This window comes from Amyelois transitella, chromosome 22, assembly GCF_032362555.1.
Source record: "Amyelois transitella isolate CPQ chromosome 22, ilAmyTran1.1, whole genome shotgun sequence".
Classification (NCBI taxonomy): Eukaryota; Metazoa; Arthropoda; class Insecta; order Lepidoptera; family Pyralidae; genus Amyelois; species Amyelois transitella.
Window position 1 is genome coordinate 6,441,512 of NC_083525.1, and position 16,542 is coordinate 6,458,053.

Here is a 16,542-nt window from a genome sequence, read left to right on the forward strand (position 1 = left end):
ATATACACCTGACTATATGTACCTATGTACGTATGAATAAGTTATCTGATGATGGCACGGATCAATTGAGGGGATCCTTCAAATTTTATGTAAATTGTTTTTGATGTACTTTCTAAAGTTTCGGTCATGAAATGTCAAAAATATATTTAAAAGAACAAGAGATGTGTGTGAAGTCTGTTGATGTTTTTATTACTCTCATTTTATTTTAGCTTGCTCTTTGAAATCAAATTTTTAGTAAAAAAGGGAACTTAATCTCTATTTGTATGGTAACTGGGTCACATTTTTCACGTATCACACTCAATATCTTCCTATTTTCTTTCTCGAGGTGATCATACATTTGGTAACATACTTTAAAAAGCTGATCACCATTCAGCGCATATAGCCCCTCTGTTGTGTTGACCAGCATGGAAGCTATGACGAGTTACGTTCAATTAAATAATTATAATAGTTTATAATACATAATACTTCTTTTAAAAGTTATATGATGTACCTACGTAAATGTAAAATTTTTGTATGACGCGAAAATAGGTGCGGTTGAGGCTACGAGTATTAGAGCGCGTCATTAGAACGCGCGAATTAACAAAATTAAATTTGAATTTAAGCTGAACCAGCTTTTACAAGTAATCGATACCAAAAGTACAATCCTTCTAACTTCACACATAAAATCCACCGTCAGATGTCATTTTCAAAGTCCTATAAGCACCATATGGTCCTTCTTCGATATCTTCACAATTATTCAAGGAGCGACACGAATGCGTCCGCGTCAGCATGTCGTAGGACTCGAGACCGCCCAATGCGCGCACGCCGCTTCTATGCCGCGTGCGCGTGCGCACCTCCGGCTTAAGTTCAGTCTCGTAGAATTTGCGCTCCTCCGATTGCAGCCATTTCGAGTTGTTCAGAAGTTTTTTTGTCCATTCATCTGAAAAAGGAATACAATTCTGAAAATATATACAATTTCACTTTATATACCTAATCAACTTTATTATTTCCACAACGTTATAATATAAATATATAACAAAGGTAGCTGATTATATGGAGATGTGATGTCCCCAAATGCTGAGTGCCAACCAGGTCTCTGCTTAGGTTATTTTGGAAGGTACCTGTAATATTATGCTCTCTACATTCTAAAACAACTGCAAGACCATGGCGCCCACCAGCTTTTGACAATGCAGGAGCTATTTAAAGTGGAAGGAGTCGTTGGGAACTTTATCAAATATTTTTTAATACACAGCAAACGACAAAGGCAAAGTCAGAAAATTTGGATAAAAAAATTAATGTTTATACGAGTATGTACTCACCATTGAGATCTTTCATGGCCCCAGCTTTACCTCCATACTCAAAAGGCAAGTTTTCGATAGGAAAATAGTCCACGCCCATTGCGTGATTGATATTGCCAACACTTCCATGGACATGCACTCTCTGCTTCTTCCAAGGGAACAAACCCATGTACAAGAGCAGGATAGGTATAGTTTTGAGATGACGTGCGTTGATCACGTGGACTTCTGCGAAGCGACGAGGGTATGCTGACTGGAATGATAAGAAAATTGCCTTTGAAATTTGATACCAAAAATGCAGACAACATCAAACGCTATTTATTCTTAAATACTCGTGGTTCCTAAACATTAAGCCACAAAGGACTATTTACCTACAGTTTTCTATACAGATTGACGAGGCGTAGCTATCTCTTAAGTCCACTGTACAAGGCCGGTCTAGAATATAAAAGAAGCGATTGGTATAGGTGGAGCTTCTATTATATTTACCTTCATGCACGAATAGAAGTCTTTCCAGTAAGTCTTCCTGAAATGACTCTTCAGATGCATCGGCTGCAAGTCTGACACGTCGATGAAAACCACCTCTTCTCCAGGCGTTGGGTCCTCGCGTAATCTGCAATGATTTTTTTATTTTTGTATACTGAATAGTCTTATAAACAATGGATGTCGTCAAAAGCGACTGTGGGGTAGGCTTATAATCTTCAGATTCTTCTTTTAGGCGATGGACTTGAAACCTGTCTCTATTTGAATGTAAATTCTAGCATTAAGTCAAACAGCTGACCGTGGCCTATTAGTCTTTTTACGACTGTTGGCCCTGTCTATGTATGTATGTCTATCTGAATATAGTTAAATTTTTGGAGGGAGTTCTTCAATATATTAACTGACTTTTAAATTATTTCAATTCCTAAAAGGAAAAGACTGAACTTGAAATTCACCTTTTAGGCAATGGAGTAACAACTTGACACTATTAACGAACCTTAAGCCAGCTACCTAAATGTGGTGTTCGAGTTTTGGGAAAATTGGCTCTGTCTGTCCCTCAGGGAATGTGTTCTATAAAGATCTAGTATGCATGTGTGTCCTGCGGGAGTTAGATCAACTAATACTGCCTTTCGCCGTACTATTAAAATTTCTATTACATCTGCTTACACCCTCTGACGTGATACAATATTACGATGAGATCACTAGATGGTGATCACATCAAGGACTTGATATACCTACATAGCTTCTTAAGACTATAATGATGTTCCTTGTCAGAATATATAATAGCATTATATTCAGCCTTAGGTATGGTAATAAAGTATTTTTCTTTCAAAGACCGTGTAAATAAAGAGGCATAATGTTCCTGTATAGGGTGCGCATTTGACTCAAATGTAGGCAATAATGTCAAGCATTGGTGAAGTTAATATTGGTTTAAGACATTATGTACTTGTAACATTATGTTTCTTGAATAACATGTTATAATAATTTAACCTTAAAAAGGCCCGTCAGGGCTAGAAGAATATTAGTGATTCGGAGGATAAGAAATTTCTCTAGAAATAAGTAGTGCCCTTGTACTGAATTTTTTTTTATTTTAAGTTTTTTTCTCTTGTTTTCCTTGTTGTACATAAATATATAAATAAAATAAATAAATAATAAGTTTACTTATTATATCAATCTTGTGTCATTTGTCCTGTGACGTCTTCCTTGTTGAAGATACTAGAATACGCTCATTATCACCATCCAGTATTTATTTATTATTTACGTTTACTTGGTGTAGACCTATTTCGTCCTTCCTCTCCACAACTGATTATCTTGGGCTAACTTAGCGTATAAGTGTGCTTCTTTCAGCCTCTTAGCCAAGTACTTATCAAACGTTCGGAAGCGATTCTACATTCCGCTAACGTCTTAGATTTTATACCACTAGATACCGCGTAGGAGCTAGAATAAAAATATTTTTTTTTCAAGCAATAATTGTATGATCCATCTAGTGATAAATTTATCTATGGTATCGCTATGGCGACGGCGCTTGTCGATTGATAAGAGTATTTATTTTTATTATTATTTAGATGGCAGGTCTATTTCGACCGATCAACTGAGTAGGGGGCAGTCTGCCTGACCTTTGCTTCCTTGTTGGCGGTTTCAAAATAGTTCAATATAGGAAAAGCAGATGTTAAAGTAGAGGTTAGAATCACAATACAATACAAATTATCTTTATTGCCCATAATAAAATACATATGTAGTATGACAAGGTTGTGATTGGCTAATAATTTAAAAAAAGTTTACTATTGGCATTAAGTCCACCTGTTGTACATTTTACGTGCATAAAGTTTAAAAAAATAAATATGATCTCGAAATTTTTTTGTACGTGTCCGTGCCAACTAAGGTATTTCTTAGCATTTTTTTTGTAATTGGAACTCCCTCTTATAAAATTAATTCCGAATTTTATCCAGTATAGTACGCACTCTCCAAAACGATGTTACTACATACTACCTCTATACACAGACGTCAAGATTTATTTATTTATTTAAACTTTATTGCACAAAAACAAAAATGTACAAAAGGCGGACTTAATGCCGCTTGGCATTCTCTACCAGTCAACCAGTTGACCAAACAGAAAAAACTTTAAGTTGGTGGTGCGATAAAGTGCACATGCATACTGACAAAATACATACATTACAGAAAGAAAATGCGTAAATACATACAAGATATATATACATAATATACACTATAAATACATATTATTATACATACATAAAATATATAATTAGGATATATAATTAGGATGACCCATCATTAATCTGCCGAAGAAAGAACCCCTTCACAGCATGTTTGAACGCAGAGCGACTAGGAGCTCTCCTAATCATTTCAGGAAGAGCATTCCAGAGCCTTACAGCCTGAACCTGGAAAGATTTCTCCAAAAAAGTAGACCGGAACAGAGGAGTACGCAGAGTCAGGTTGTCTGAAGAGCGAAGAGAACGGGAATGGGTGGAACTCAGAAGCGGGAATTTAGATTTTAAGTAAAGAGGAGAGTGAGCATCATTGAGTAGAGAGTACAAAAAACAAAGAATTCTGGCTTTACGACGTTCAGGAATAGGAAGCCATGATAACTGCGAACGAAAAGAAGAAATATGATCGTATTTACGGATATTAAAAATAAAGCGAATACAGTTGTTGGCTAATCTGTCGAGTTTAATGAGAAGGACTTGAGTAAGATCGCAGTAACACACGTCGGCATAATCAATAGTAGGAATGACTAAAGATTGGACGAGGGAGATTTTGGTTCTCAGAGGAAGGAAGTTCTTTAGTCTATAAAGAGAACGAAGCATACCAGTTACTTTACGGCAGACCTCAGTGACGTGAGGAACCCAGCTAAAAGTTGAATCGATCTGCAGTCCAAGGTCTTTTACGCTGGGGCAGTAAGGGATCGTAACATCATTAAATTTAACGGGATTGATAGCCTCGAAATTAATATTACAAATTTGCCGGGAGCTTCCTATAATTATAGCCTGGCATTTACCCGGGTTTACAACTACTCCGTACTTAGTCGACCAGTCTGCAATAATGCTAAGATCCCTGTTAATGAGCGCAACCGAGGAGTCAATACCCTCACAATCGCATGAGTGGTAGAGTTGCAGGTCGTCTGCATAAAGATGAAAAGAGGAAGAAAGGAGTAAAGTAAGAGAGTTGATGAAGATAGAGAACAGGAGAGGGGACAATATGCCACCCTGGGGAACGCCAGAAACAAGGTCACGCCAACAAGATCAAGGATCAAATACATGTTATTGTTAATGCATGTCTTGAATCTCTAATGGAAACATATGTTTGTTTGTAGCTGTCGTCTAAACATCCTATGAGACTATATTGAGGTAGGAATATTTTATTATAATGGCTGTCTCTGTAAAGGCTTCGATTTTTTGATAGCCTCTGTGGTGCAGCGGTAAGTGCGTTAGTCTGGGACACCGGAGGTCCCGGGTTCGAATCCCGGCCAGTCCATGATGGGAAACTTGTGTTACGAGATAATAACTTAAACCAATCAGAGAGTTATTACCCCGTAACACAAGTTACGAACTTACTTCGAGGCTAACTCAATCTATATAATTTGACCCGTATGTACTTTATTTATTTATTTGCCCTTTTCATTATTTTGATTTAGTACTACAGTAAAGAGAAGATTCAGTCTATGTTATGATTGGATGTCTAGCAAGCATGCTATAATATGAGGGAGACATGAATCTAAATAATCAATTTCTTATCAAAAACAGGTATTCAATATCCGAAACTATATTAAAGAATTCAATATATTTACAATAGTCGATTTATTGTTTTAAATATGACAAGATCAAAGGCTGCGATTACTTGGCTTAAACCTATCCTTTGATTGCCTTGTACAATCTGCGCGAGAGACTAGCAGACGACGCACACTGTTTTTTTTCGCTTTAAGAACAATTTGGACAAGTAGAGATTCCTTTTCATTTATTTTTCAAGCAAATTTTCATCCTTGAAAGTGTGAATAAAGAACATAACGAGTCAAAAAATTGGGGTGCAAACAAACTGACAATATAACACAAAAGGCCATTGTTATCTTTGTTTCTTATTATAATCGACTTTTCTTTTGTTTTGACGAAATAATCCGAACGAAACGAGTTGTGGCACAATTGATAATCTTTTGTAACGTGACCCAAAGAATTGGAAGAAATATTGAGCTGTTATTGTAGAGTCACTTTAATAAAGAACCACTCCATATCTTTCCCATGGATGTCGTAAAAGGCGACTAAGGGTTAAGCTTAAAAACTTGCGATTCTTCTTGTAGGCGATGGCCTAGCAACCTGTCATTATTTGAATTTCAATTCCAGCATTAAGCTATCCAGCTTTACCATTCAGTCTTTTCAAGACTGTCAGCTCTGTCTACGCTGCAAGGAATTTAGACGTCACTATATGTATGGATGTACTAAAAGCAGAAGCTTATGTTGTAGTTGAAAAATATACCTTACCTGATATCTAATATCATCAACCATCGGGCCAAGAATGCCCTGGCGGATATGGGGCGGTCCATAGCTGTGGGAGCTGGTAGTCGTATCATGGTCAACCTTCTGTCACCAACGGTTTTAGTGCGAAGAGGGACGATGAGTCTGGAAATATAGAGAAATCCTTTGTCATTACAAATTGTTTATGATATAAAAATAACCGTCTAAGTGCGAGCCAGACTCGCGCACGAATAGTTTCGTACCATTATTACGTTTGTTACTAAATATTTTTTTTTTATATTCACGTTTTTACCTGTTTATTTTATACCTAAAAAATTGTAAACAAATGATAAATGCCATGCAATTTCTTACGTTTTATAATAACGTTGAATGTTTAATTCCAACATCAAACCGTCTTAGCGACAAGTCAGGGTTTAAATCAATGAATGCATGACCTCATGACAGTCACCGCTGAAGCTTGAATATTACAGTGGGAAAATTTGATTTTGATCGGAGGGAATGTCGACACTCGAAAAAGATGAGGACATGCGTAATGTGTCGCTTCGTGTTTATGACCTAAACCTGACTTACCCAATCCATGGTCATGGTCAAAGGCGCACCCCGGGCCCTCCGAAGAGGTAAGTATGTAACCGAAGAGGCAGAAGAAATTTTAAGAAGAAATATAAAACGTAAATTTTAATATAAACCCTCCGGGAAAGAGGCGTGATTTTATGACGATCACGTCTTTATCCCTTACGGGGTAGACAAAGACAACAGTCTTGAAAAGACTGCTAGGCCACGTTCAGCTGTTTGGCTTAATGATAGAATTTTATGTATGTATGTATGTAAGTATAAAACTTAACTTACGCATCTTGACAGCTGGATAGAATGTCTTCATCGTCAGGGTGTCTCTTATGCCAGAGTTCTGTCAGACCTCCAGGCCCTCTAGCCCTGTAATACCTAACGGGAAAACGGGTCTGTAAGGATTTACTTCTTGCCACTATCTCATCAATGTGGATGAAGCGAAAGAAGTATGCAGGGGTCGGGTCGAGTGGAAAGATGTGGTCTCTGCATAACCCTACCATTTAGACTGAAAGTAATATGCCATTAATTGGATGGGAATGTTAAGTTTTAACTTTGCCTCATTGCAATTTATATACATCATGATCTTACGGTAAGGAAAATATCATTAGGAAACCTGCACATTCAGGCAATCAGTCCAATTCGGGTTGGGTTATATTGTCTTACGGTGAGGGAGAACATCGTGAGGAAACCTGATCCAATACGGGTTAGATTTACCTGCAAAGGTTACGACGGTCAGATGGGAGTCACGTCGTGTAAAAACCTGACTCACTGATTCAGGATCCATGGTCAAAAGTCATAGCCCGGGGCTCCTCTCCAGAGTGGTGAGGATGCAATCGGGACTAAAGCCAGGAGGAAGAATTCATACAATTATTAATACATTTCTAAACGCGCCACGATTCTCTGCAACATCATCATATATAAATACCTACTTATGATCACGTCTATATCCCTTACGGGGTAGACAGATCCAACAGTCTTGAAAAGACTGAATGGCCACGTTCAGCTATTAGACTTAATATTATTCAAATAGTAACAGGTTGCTAGCCAATCGCCTAAAAAAAAGAATCCCAAGTTTGTAAGCCTATCCCTTAGTCACTTTAGATAATACGGTACCTCCTCGCTCTTCTAGCTGCTTCGTCTTCATCTCCCTCGCAAGTCCAGGGGAAGATATCCAGGATCTTGAGCTCGTCGTCGCTGGGCGCCCTGGTCAGGTTATCCCGTGCCCATCGTTTGGAAAACGACGCTGCAGGCGACATCCTGATTCTGAAAACTAATTAATTTTAATATATACATATATATATCAGAAAGTTACCTACTTAGAGCGTCAGTAGTTGAACGGTTATGGTAGGTTAGGTATCATAAGATGGCTCAAGTTCAAATCCTACGTTATAACAATCCTATGTTAGAACATTATAAAAATATTTTAGCTAGTCTATAAAAACCATTTTAATCTTTTCGCATGTATGTGCAAAAACAGAAACTGCTGGTTTTTATAGACTGTTTTTTTTCGCTAGATCGACATGGTTGAAAGTGTGTGAGTGAGTGACAGACAAAAAACTACAAATACTGCACGTTTGCTTCCTTAAAAGTCCTAAAATTAACAGTCCTCATGAGTAGTGTGAGTGGACGTATATTTTATATTTTGACGTGTAAATTCTGATAAATAGGGACGATTTTACGTATACATTAAAAAAATACGTAATATAATAATATATATTTAACCTTTACTTGGATTTAAATACAATTAAAAATGTAATCACATTATCAGGAAGTACCCGATTTGAACAAAGTACATTCACACTTTTCGTAATTCAAATTACATTATACCTTGTTTATTTTATGACAAAATACAGCCTAATAAATATCGAAACGGGTATTTCTGTCGCGTTTGAGATAATGGACAAAACAAACAATACGTAAATGACGTGAACACAAAAGCTTCTTTCCGTGTCAATTATTTGTTTGAAAGCTGCCGAAAGACTCGCAAAGCTTCCTATTAATTGTTTATAAATAACTTTCCATTTCTTACTTCAAAAATTCCAATACCTACTTACTCATAATGGAAATTTTTCAACAAAGGAAATTTTTGGGTTTTCATTGCTTTTTTGCTTCTCTTTTCTGAACGGCTCTGTGTACCGCGTAAGAAATAAAGACGTTATATTAATATGTACATACGTAAATCATAGGACTTCATTTCCAGTCCAGTTCTTAAATTGTCTTGGACTGTCACAAAGCTGTTAGTTCGCGGATACCACAGACTCTTTTCTAATATACGTTACGTATGAATTCCCTTTATTGCACGAATTATTTACTAAATTAGCTATTCTACAACTAAAATTTTTTATTTAACGCAACTTTTATAAAATGGACTTACAACTTGCCTTTCTTCGGCCGCTGTAAGTGTAAAAGTTTTAAAATAAATAACTCAGTTATTACTACTACTGAAAGGAGAAATGATAAAGAATTATCAACTTAAATAAAGCCCTGAGACGGGAGGCCCTTGAAAGGTGTTTGGAGCTAGGATTTTGCACCCACGCAAAAACTATGTCACGCTTGGAGAACTACATTGTGCCAAGTTTAAGTGACAATAACCTTCTACAAATTATTTCTCATTCGCACTAACAACGGTTTGATCTATGTGCTTTAAAAAAATCATTTATCTAAAACATAAGTATCAATGTATGAAAGGTTATTAAATAAGACATCATATTCATCACGGTTATAAGCTACCGTACGTAACTAAATGGCAAATTTAAATGTTGAAAATTATTCTTCAAAATTTCAAACAAAAATTATGTCATGTCCGTCTATCACTGATTTGGGGTAAATTAGGGTTAAAGATTTGATTTAATTTTCGATAAAATTACTAAGGATAGTTGTTCTTTAAGAGTAAATAACTGAGGGATATATATGTATATATATATATTTCTTAAGACAACATAGCCTTCTTGGTCTTCCAAGCATTAGTCCAGATTACATCCTCGACTCTCTGGAAAGGAGCTCAAGTCCGTCATTTGATCGTGCTCTTGGAATGGGTGCGATCCAGACGCGCATTATTCTCCACCTGCGTCTTTGGTGAAGGAGTTCATGACTACGATTCAGGAGTACGAGTCAGTTTTCACTGAATGACTCTTATTAGACCTCTGTCATAATTTTTACAGGGTCATTTTGAGCATGTTAACATATACAAGTATGTAGCTTGACAAATGCAGGTTTCTACTCTATGTTTTTTAAGAGATTAGTACATGACACTCGTGTGTTTAGTTCGAATTGGAACACCATAAAAATCCACCATCATCATAAAGACAATAGATAGAAGTGGACGTATGTACTGACCTCACATTATAACGGGAAATTCTTTCCGTTACTATAAGTACATAATGATTATTCGAAATAGTACAATGAACTATGGTGTGACAATTTTCACTCGTCATCTCGTACGTAATAAGTTATCTAGATAGCATGATAGAATAAAAACGGCCATGTGTGAGTCGAACTCGCGCACGAGGTGTTCCGTATCATCATCACGTTCGGTACCAAAATATTTATTTTATATATATGTATATTTAAAAAGGGAGATGTTAGGAGTACTCGTAATCGTCGAATATGCATGAAAAGAGTAATGAGTGTAGAGGCTGAAGACTGCCGGCTCTGTTTTCCTCCCAATGCATATAGACATGCCTATATACCGTATGTATGTACTGATTTAAAAAACGACTTTAACAATACAAAATGACGTCTGAAATACCACATCCTATCACGACTCCCCTTGACATTACACGTCCAAAAACCCAATTTGTGTTTCTGTTTTCGCAACTTAAAGGTCAGGTATTCAACTAAGAATCCTTCTATTCCACAGAATATAATACAATGGAAATGCCATATAGTCTTACGGTAATATTCATCGTGAGGAAACCTGTGCAGGTTTTCCGGAAACTGGATGTGTATAATGATCGATCCAATACGGGTTAGATTTACCTGCAAAGGCTGCGGGGTCAGATAAGAGTCGCTTCGTGTAAAAACCTGACTCACCCAATCCAGGGTTCATGGTCAAAGGCTTACCACGGGTTCCTCTCCAGAGTGGTGAGGATGCAATCGGGACTAAAAACCAGGAGGAATAAGAAATGCCATATTAAACCTGAAACAATAAAATGTGTCATCGTCTTGCATCGCACGCGGTTTTCTGCGCAAATGTAAATTGGTCTGTTCCATCATTAACCATACAGCTAAACGTGGCCTTTATTCGAAACTGTTGGCTCTGTCTACTCCGTACACGATAAAGACGTGATCATATGTAACTAAAATTTCAAGACACAACAAGTTTTATAATATTGTTTTGAAGTATCAATTTTGATGAAATTAGTCAAAAAGGTAGATCTCCAGAAGTAAAATATGCTACTTTTATGTCTAGAATTGTTTTTTACGACATTTGGAAATACGCATGTTCAAACACATTTTCTCAAAACAAAACCGGAAGAATTAACAACTTATTAACACTTCCAAAAATTTCCAATATGGCATCATACCAATTCGGTAACAATTAGTACCAAATTAGAAATGATGAGGAGTGACCAAAACAGTAACAGATAATTTTCGGTATGCTAACCTGCGTAGCTGTAGTAACTACTTGGAAAATGTGGCAATTATTTATTTCTATTCTAAAATGTCGTGTGGTTGCCGGCACTTAAGAGTAGAACCACTTCAAATCTTCCCCGTGGATGTCGATGTGGATGCTTATAAACTTGACTTGGGATTCCTCTCGTACCTAAGTGATATGCTAGCAACCTGTCACTATTAAATTCTCAATTCTATCTCAAAGCCAGTCAAAACAGTCTTGAAAAAACTGAAATATACAGCTGGATGTGATATTTCAGTCTTTTCATGACTGTTAGCTCCTCGCCCCACGAGACGTGACAGATATTAATGTAATAACTTTTGACTACAATATCGCATTTCTATTGTCATATTATTTTTTCTTCCGTGCTACCCTGGTAGCAAAGAAAAAACATAGTATATGCTAAGTCCTTCTCTGCCCGTGCAGATTGTAAAAGTCCGTCAAGGGAAAGACTCACTGATGATGGCTAATCAACTGTCACTTTTTGATTCCCAGTTCTATCACAAAGCCATACACTTGGATGTGTATTTACAGTCAGTGTTTAAAACAGTTGACTCTGTCTACCCAGTTAGTGTTAAAGACTTGCTTGAATGTTAGTTCTGATTGCAATGATTCTTTATCGTGTTATTTTTATTTGCAATCCGATGCTTAACCAATGGTTTTTCTTTAAGCTATATTTATATCATATTAATCCTAAGTCATTACATTATAACATCGCTCAAGATGCTCAATTTTTTATCTGTCCCTATTTAAATCTCAATTCCATCATAAAGCTGAACGTATTTTCGAGCCATAATTATATACTATGTATATGTGGTACCTTACGAAACGATTGTTTTACAGTAAAATGTAACACATTTCATATTTCAAAAATATTTCACTGCTATAAATTTAGTATTGCATTTGAATCGAAGGCTGTGTCGCTATAGATTGTTCTCCATTGTCGTGATTCAGTTGCACAACAGTTGGATTATGGCATTCTAGATTAAGGCTTTCATTTTTGCGTGCATATTTTATAAGTTGCATACAATTTATGACAAAACAAGACTGATCTAATAGGCACGATTGCTGATTATTGTTGAGTTGCTAGCCCATCGTCTATAAGAAGAATCCCAAGTTTTTCGGCCATCCCTTAGTCGCCTTTTACTACGTCCATGATAAAGATATTGAGTGGTCCTATTCTTAACTTCAGGGAACCACATTTTACGATGAGTGAGCTTTGCGTGCTTGTTTTCTTTCTTTAACAAAAACTTTTCTTTAACTGAAATCGAAAGAAATTAATCATCTAATATATGTATATAAAGACCCTGTGATCTGCATGAACGGAACAAGTTTTGTATGTATGGAGTGCAGGAAATCACCTCGCACTTGGCCTCCAGCCGCTTGCTATTCTGTCTCGGCTTTTCCGTATGTGGGAAAAAGACAAAACATTATTGTGAGCAACAGTGTTGCACAAAACCTTACGAGCAACAATGTTTAAGAGAAGATAATTCGTAGGATATGTATCACCAGTATCAGAACATATTATAAAGTCTCTCTATTTTTCTGTCTGTCTATTTTAGTCTCTGTCTGTAAGTATTCGCTAATCTCGGAAACTTGTGGACGGATTTTGTCGAAAAAAGTTTTCCTGAGGAAGGAATATACATAGTTATATTTTGTACTATTGTGCATATTATCCCGACGTGTAGGTAAACACTATGGATATCGACTCGCCGCGATCCTAATGTTTGTTAAACTCTCTTGATTTTTCTAAATTATTTTTCGTTTTTTGTTTCGTAACCATACGTTTTTTTTTACATACATACATACATATAGTCACGTCTATATCCCTTGCGGGGTAGACAGAGCCAACAATCTTTAAAAGACTGAATGGCCACGTTCAGCTATTTGGCTTAATGATAGAATTGAGATTCAAATAGTGACAGGTTGCTAGCCCATCGCCTAAAGAAGAATCCCAAGTTTGTAAGCCTATCCCTTAGTCGCCTTTTACGACATCCATGGGAAAGAGATGGAGTGGTCCTATTCTTTTTTGTATTCGTGCCGGGAACCACACGGCACTGCCGGGAACCACACGTTTTTTTTTTAATTAAGCAATTTATTTTTTGCATGTCTTCAAAGTTTCCATAACCATGCGATATAAACCTAGCACTCTAAAGTTTATTCTAAACCTGCTAGATGGTACGATGAGGTCTCAAATGGTACACAAAAGCACAAACAATATTCTGATTTTGTCAACAATTTCTAGGTTAAAGATTTTGTGGTTATCTTGAATCAGTCAAGACTGATTTATTTAAATGAAGTTAGAGAATAAGGCTTACGATAAGAGAGTCATGTGATCACAAACTTAATTCTCTAATTTTAACCGTCTTACAAATAATATTCTCAGTTTGACCTGTATGTATGTTAGTATGTATTTATGATTGTCCGCGATTATCTCGCGTTTCGCTGAACCAATTTTGATGCGGTTTTCGGGAAAGTTTTTGTTACATTTTGAAGTCGGTTTTTGAAATTTTACCGAATAAAAAAAGGCGGATATCAACTCGTATTGAAGGCGGTTCTCTTTTTACGAAAGTTAACTTCTATTATAGTGTCAATGGCTTGAAATTACCTATAAAGAAGTTAATTTATTTAGCTCAGTTATGTGATCAGACACAGCTAGCTTATCAGTATTATTAAAAATGCGCTTTAATTAATTAGATAACAAAAATATAGTTATTATTCAATTAACAAAGCGATACTGTTAACATGAAAAAATCATTAAAATATTGAAAATAAGCGATAACAACTTTAAATTAATAGGCACGTATGAATAAAGCTTGTTATACCTAGATACCTAACTAGGTTTATAGAACTTAACTTTTAAGTTCAGAACTCTGTTCTGAGTTGTGAACGATAAGTTTGAATGCCAACCGAGCTTTTACGGTGAGGGAAAACAATGTGAGGAAACTTGCACATTCAGGCAACTGGATGTAAATCATGATGTAATATGACTAAGGTTCCCCTGCAAATATTGCGGAGATCAGACGGGCGTCGTTCCTTGTAAAAACCTGACTTGCCCTGGCCCACTCCAGAGGAAATCCAAGTTAATCAGCCTTTCCCTTAGTCGCCTTTTCGACATCCATGTGTAAGATATGGAGTGGTCCTATTCTTAAGTGCCGAGAACCACACGGCTGTTAAATAACCACAACACACCAAAGTTATTGCTGATTTTTTTTAACTATTAATGCTTCACATCTGTCTTGTTGATAATGAAGTATTCATGGCCAAGCATAAGGGAAGGAGAACAAATGTTTTGGATTTAATATTTTTAATGTTTCCCCCAAAAACCCGGAAAAAGGGCTAAGAAAGCAAAAAGACACGGCCGTTATTAACCATGGCGAGGAATAGCCCGAAAAAATCGCCTAAAAAAGTTTGACAGCCACAAAGTATTTAAAAGGTTTGTTTCTATAATTAATCTTATAGGTATTGCAATACTTTCATATGGACTGGATGGATGGAATATTCTATTAATTGACTGACTGGAGTTATAAGTCCGCCTTTGTATTCATAAATAAATAGTCGCGTTATCACTTTTCTATCCGGGAGGGGTAGGTAGAGTCTTTCAACGTTTCTAAAGATTTTTTAAATTTCAATTGTATAATATTATATCTTTCTTGTATTATATTATGTGCAATTAACAAATAAACAAAAAGAAAATTCAAAAAGAGAACATACCGACGCACGCCGCGTGCACGTTGCGCCCGCGCCACAACAACTCTAGCGATTGTAGTGCGCGTGAGTCACTCGCGTCGCCTTGACCCGCGCCGAAATGTTATGGCACGAAGGGTTCCGTAGGAAGTCAAACGAGGCTGATGCTTTAATCATAATTTTAACTTTACCTACTTCATGTCGAGTTATGACTTCAACGGTAACGCTTCAGAACGCGTCATAGTGGACGATTCTGGGTTGTCTCAAGCGCGAAGTCAAGGTTCCCCAAGTCTCTTATATTATTGGGTTAGACCACTATGTGTATTTCTGTCTTCCTCTACTTGTCGTAAAAGAAGTAATACCTACGATGTAGAATTGAGGCGGAATCTACTGAGTTTTATAATTGATAAATTGCTGTTCTTTTCCTTCCAGTCCATAAAAATCCTTATAATAGGCAAATCAATGTTGTGTAAAGATTTAGCAAAGTTTGTACACTATCTTAAGCCCCGGGTACTCCTTCTCAGGTACCCATTGCAATTTGCACCTTGATAAAAAAGATCACTATATCACTGAGTAAAAAAAAAAAACAGATACTACATGAGTTCACCAGTATTTCGATCGTAATTGCTTATCAGTTGAAGCTGAAATATCAACTAATCTCCAAATATTTTAATCCAATATTTATGATGATATGAGCGCTCTAAGATGATGTGATGTACAGGAAAAATTGCGAATAAAGATGATTAGGTCTGTTTATAACCGTGTTTCCTGATTGTAAAGTTATTTATAAAATACTCAGAGGTTTGCAATTTGGAAATTCCGGAAGGGAAAATAAGGAGATTTTTTTGCTTACGCGAGCTGAGCGTCTGTTTAAACAAGCTTTTGCTCGCAGCTTCGCCCGCCCGAATTTAACGCCACCTACAAAAGTATACAGGTTTTTCGCTAATCCCACGGGTACAATAGCTTTTACTTAGATAAAAAGTACCCTATGTCCTTCTTCAACTCTTAATTATAGGCAAAATTTCAAGAAGATTGGTCCAGTTGATAACGCGTAAAGAGACAACAAATTAACTTACTTTTGCATTTATAATATTAGTCGGAAAAAAATTTATAATCATCTTTGACTGACTGAGCTTTGAATCATCAGACTTGATGTTGTCCCGAAAAGTTCCGAGTAACGCCGAAGTATAGGTATTATTATGTAATTTTTTGTTGTCACTATGAGATTCAAATCATTAAACAGCTAAACTTGGCTATCAGTCTTTTCAAGACTGTTGTCCCTGTCTACCCCGCAAGGGATATAGACGTGATTATATGTATGTATGGATGTGTGTTATTATTTGTTAAAGAATAGCCAACAAATTTTAAAATACTATGTATTTTGTACACAACAACAATTTCATTTATATATTATTAGATAAATATTATAATTTAACCTTCG

At 36.4% G+C, this 16,542-nt stretch overlaps 2 protein-coding genes across 4 annotated transcripts in view; one reads left to right on the forward strand and one right to left on the reverse strand.

Moving 5' to 3' along the window:
• Window positions 1–15,308, reverse strand: LOC106129906 (uncharacterized). 3 transcript variants are annotated; one of them, XM_060950771.1, is made up of 7 exons: window positions 15,293–15,308; window positions 7,913–8,069; window positions 7,082–7,174; window positions 6,242–6,379; window positions 1,761–1,884; window positions 1,299–1,527; window positions 1–919 (listed from the first exon to the last, which is right to left on the reverse strand). In XM_060950771.1, the coding sequence occupies exons 2-7, from the start codon at window positions 8,053–8,055 to the stop codon at window positions 654–656; spliced, it is 993 nt and encodes a 330-aa protein (XP_060806754.1). In that variant the 5' UTR covers window positions 8,056–8,069; window positions 15,293–15,308; the 3' UTR covers window positions 1–653. The 3 variants fall into 3 exon arrangements, with proteins under 3 accessions (XP_060806754.1, XP_013184058.2, XP_013184059.2); XM_013328604.2 differs by lacking the exon at window positions 15,293–15,308 and adding an exon at window positions 15,129–15,194; XM_013328605.2 differs by lacking the exon at window positions 15,293–15,308 and adding an exon at window positions 15,129–15,236 and having other exon boundaries at window positions 2–919; window positions 7,913–8,062.
• LOC106129923 (ras-like protein family member 10B) overlaps window positions 5,106–16,542 on the forward strand; it is a 47,626-nt gene continuing 36,189 nt past the window's right edge. Inside the window, exon 1 of the mRNA XM_060950773.1 lies at window positions 5,106–5,116. The gene's annotated coding sequence lies outside the window, so the exon portion shown is untranslated. The remainder of the gene's footprint in view (window positions 5,117–16,542) is intronic.

Excerpts from the sequence above, each read along its gene's own strand:
- LOC106129906 (XM_060950771.1), bottom strand. The coding sequence starts at position 8,055 with ATGTCGCCTGCAGCGTCGTTTTCCAAACGATGGGCACGGGATAACCTG. Across the intron at positions 6,380-7,081 it reads CTATCCAGCTGTCAAGATGC|ACTCATCGTCCCTCTTCGCA; the intron begins GTAAGTTAAGTT and ends CTATATTTCCAG. Across the intron at positions 1,885-6,241 it reads TTGATGATATTAGATATCAG|ATTACGCGAGGACCCAACGC; the intron begins GTAAGGTATATT and ends AAATCATTGCAG.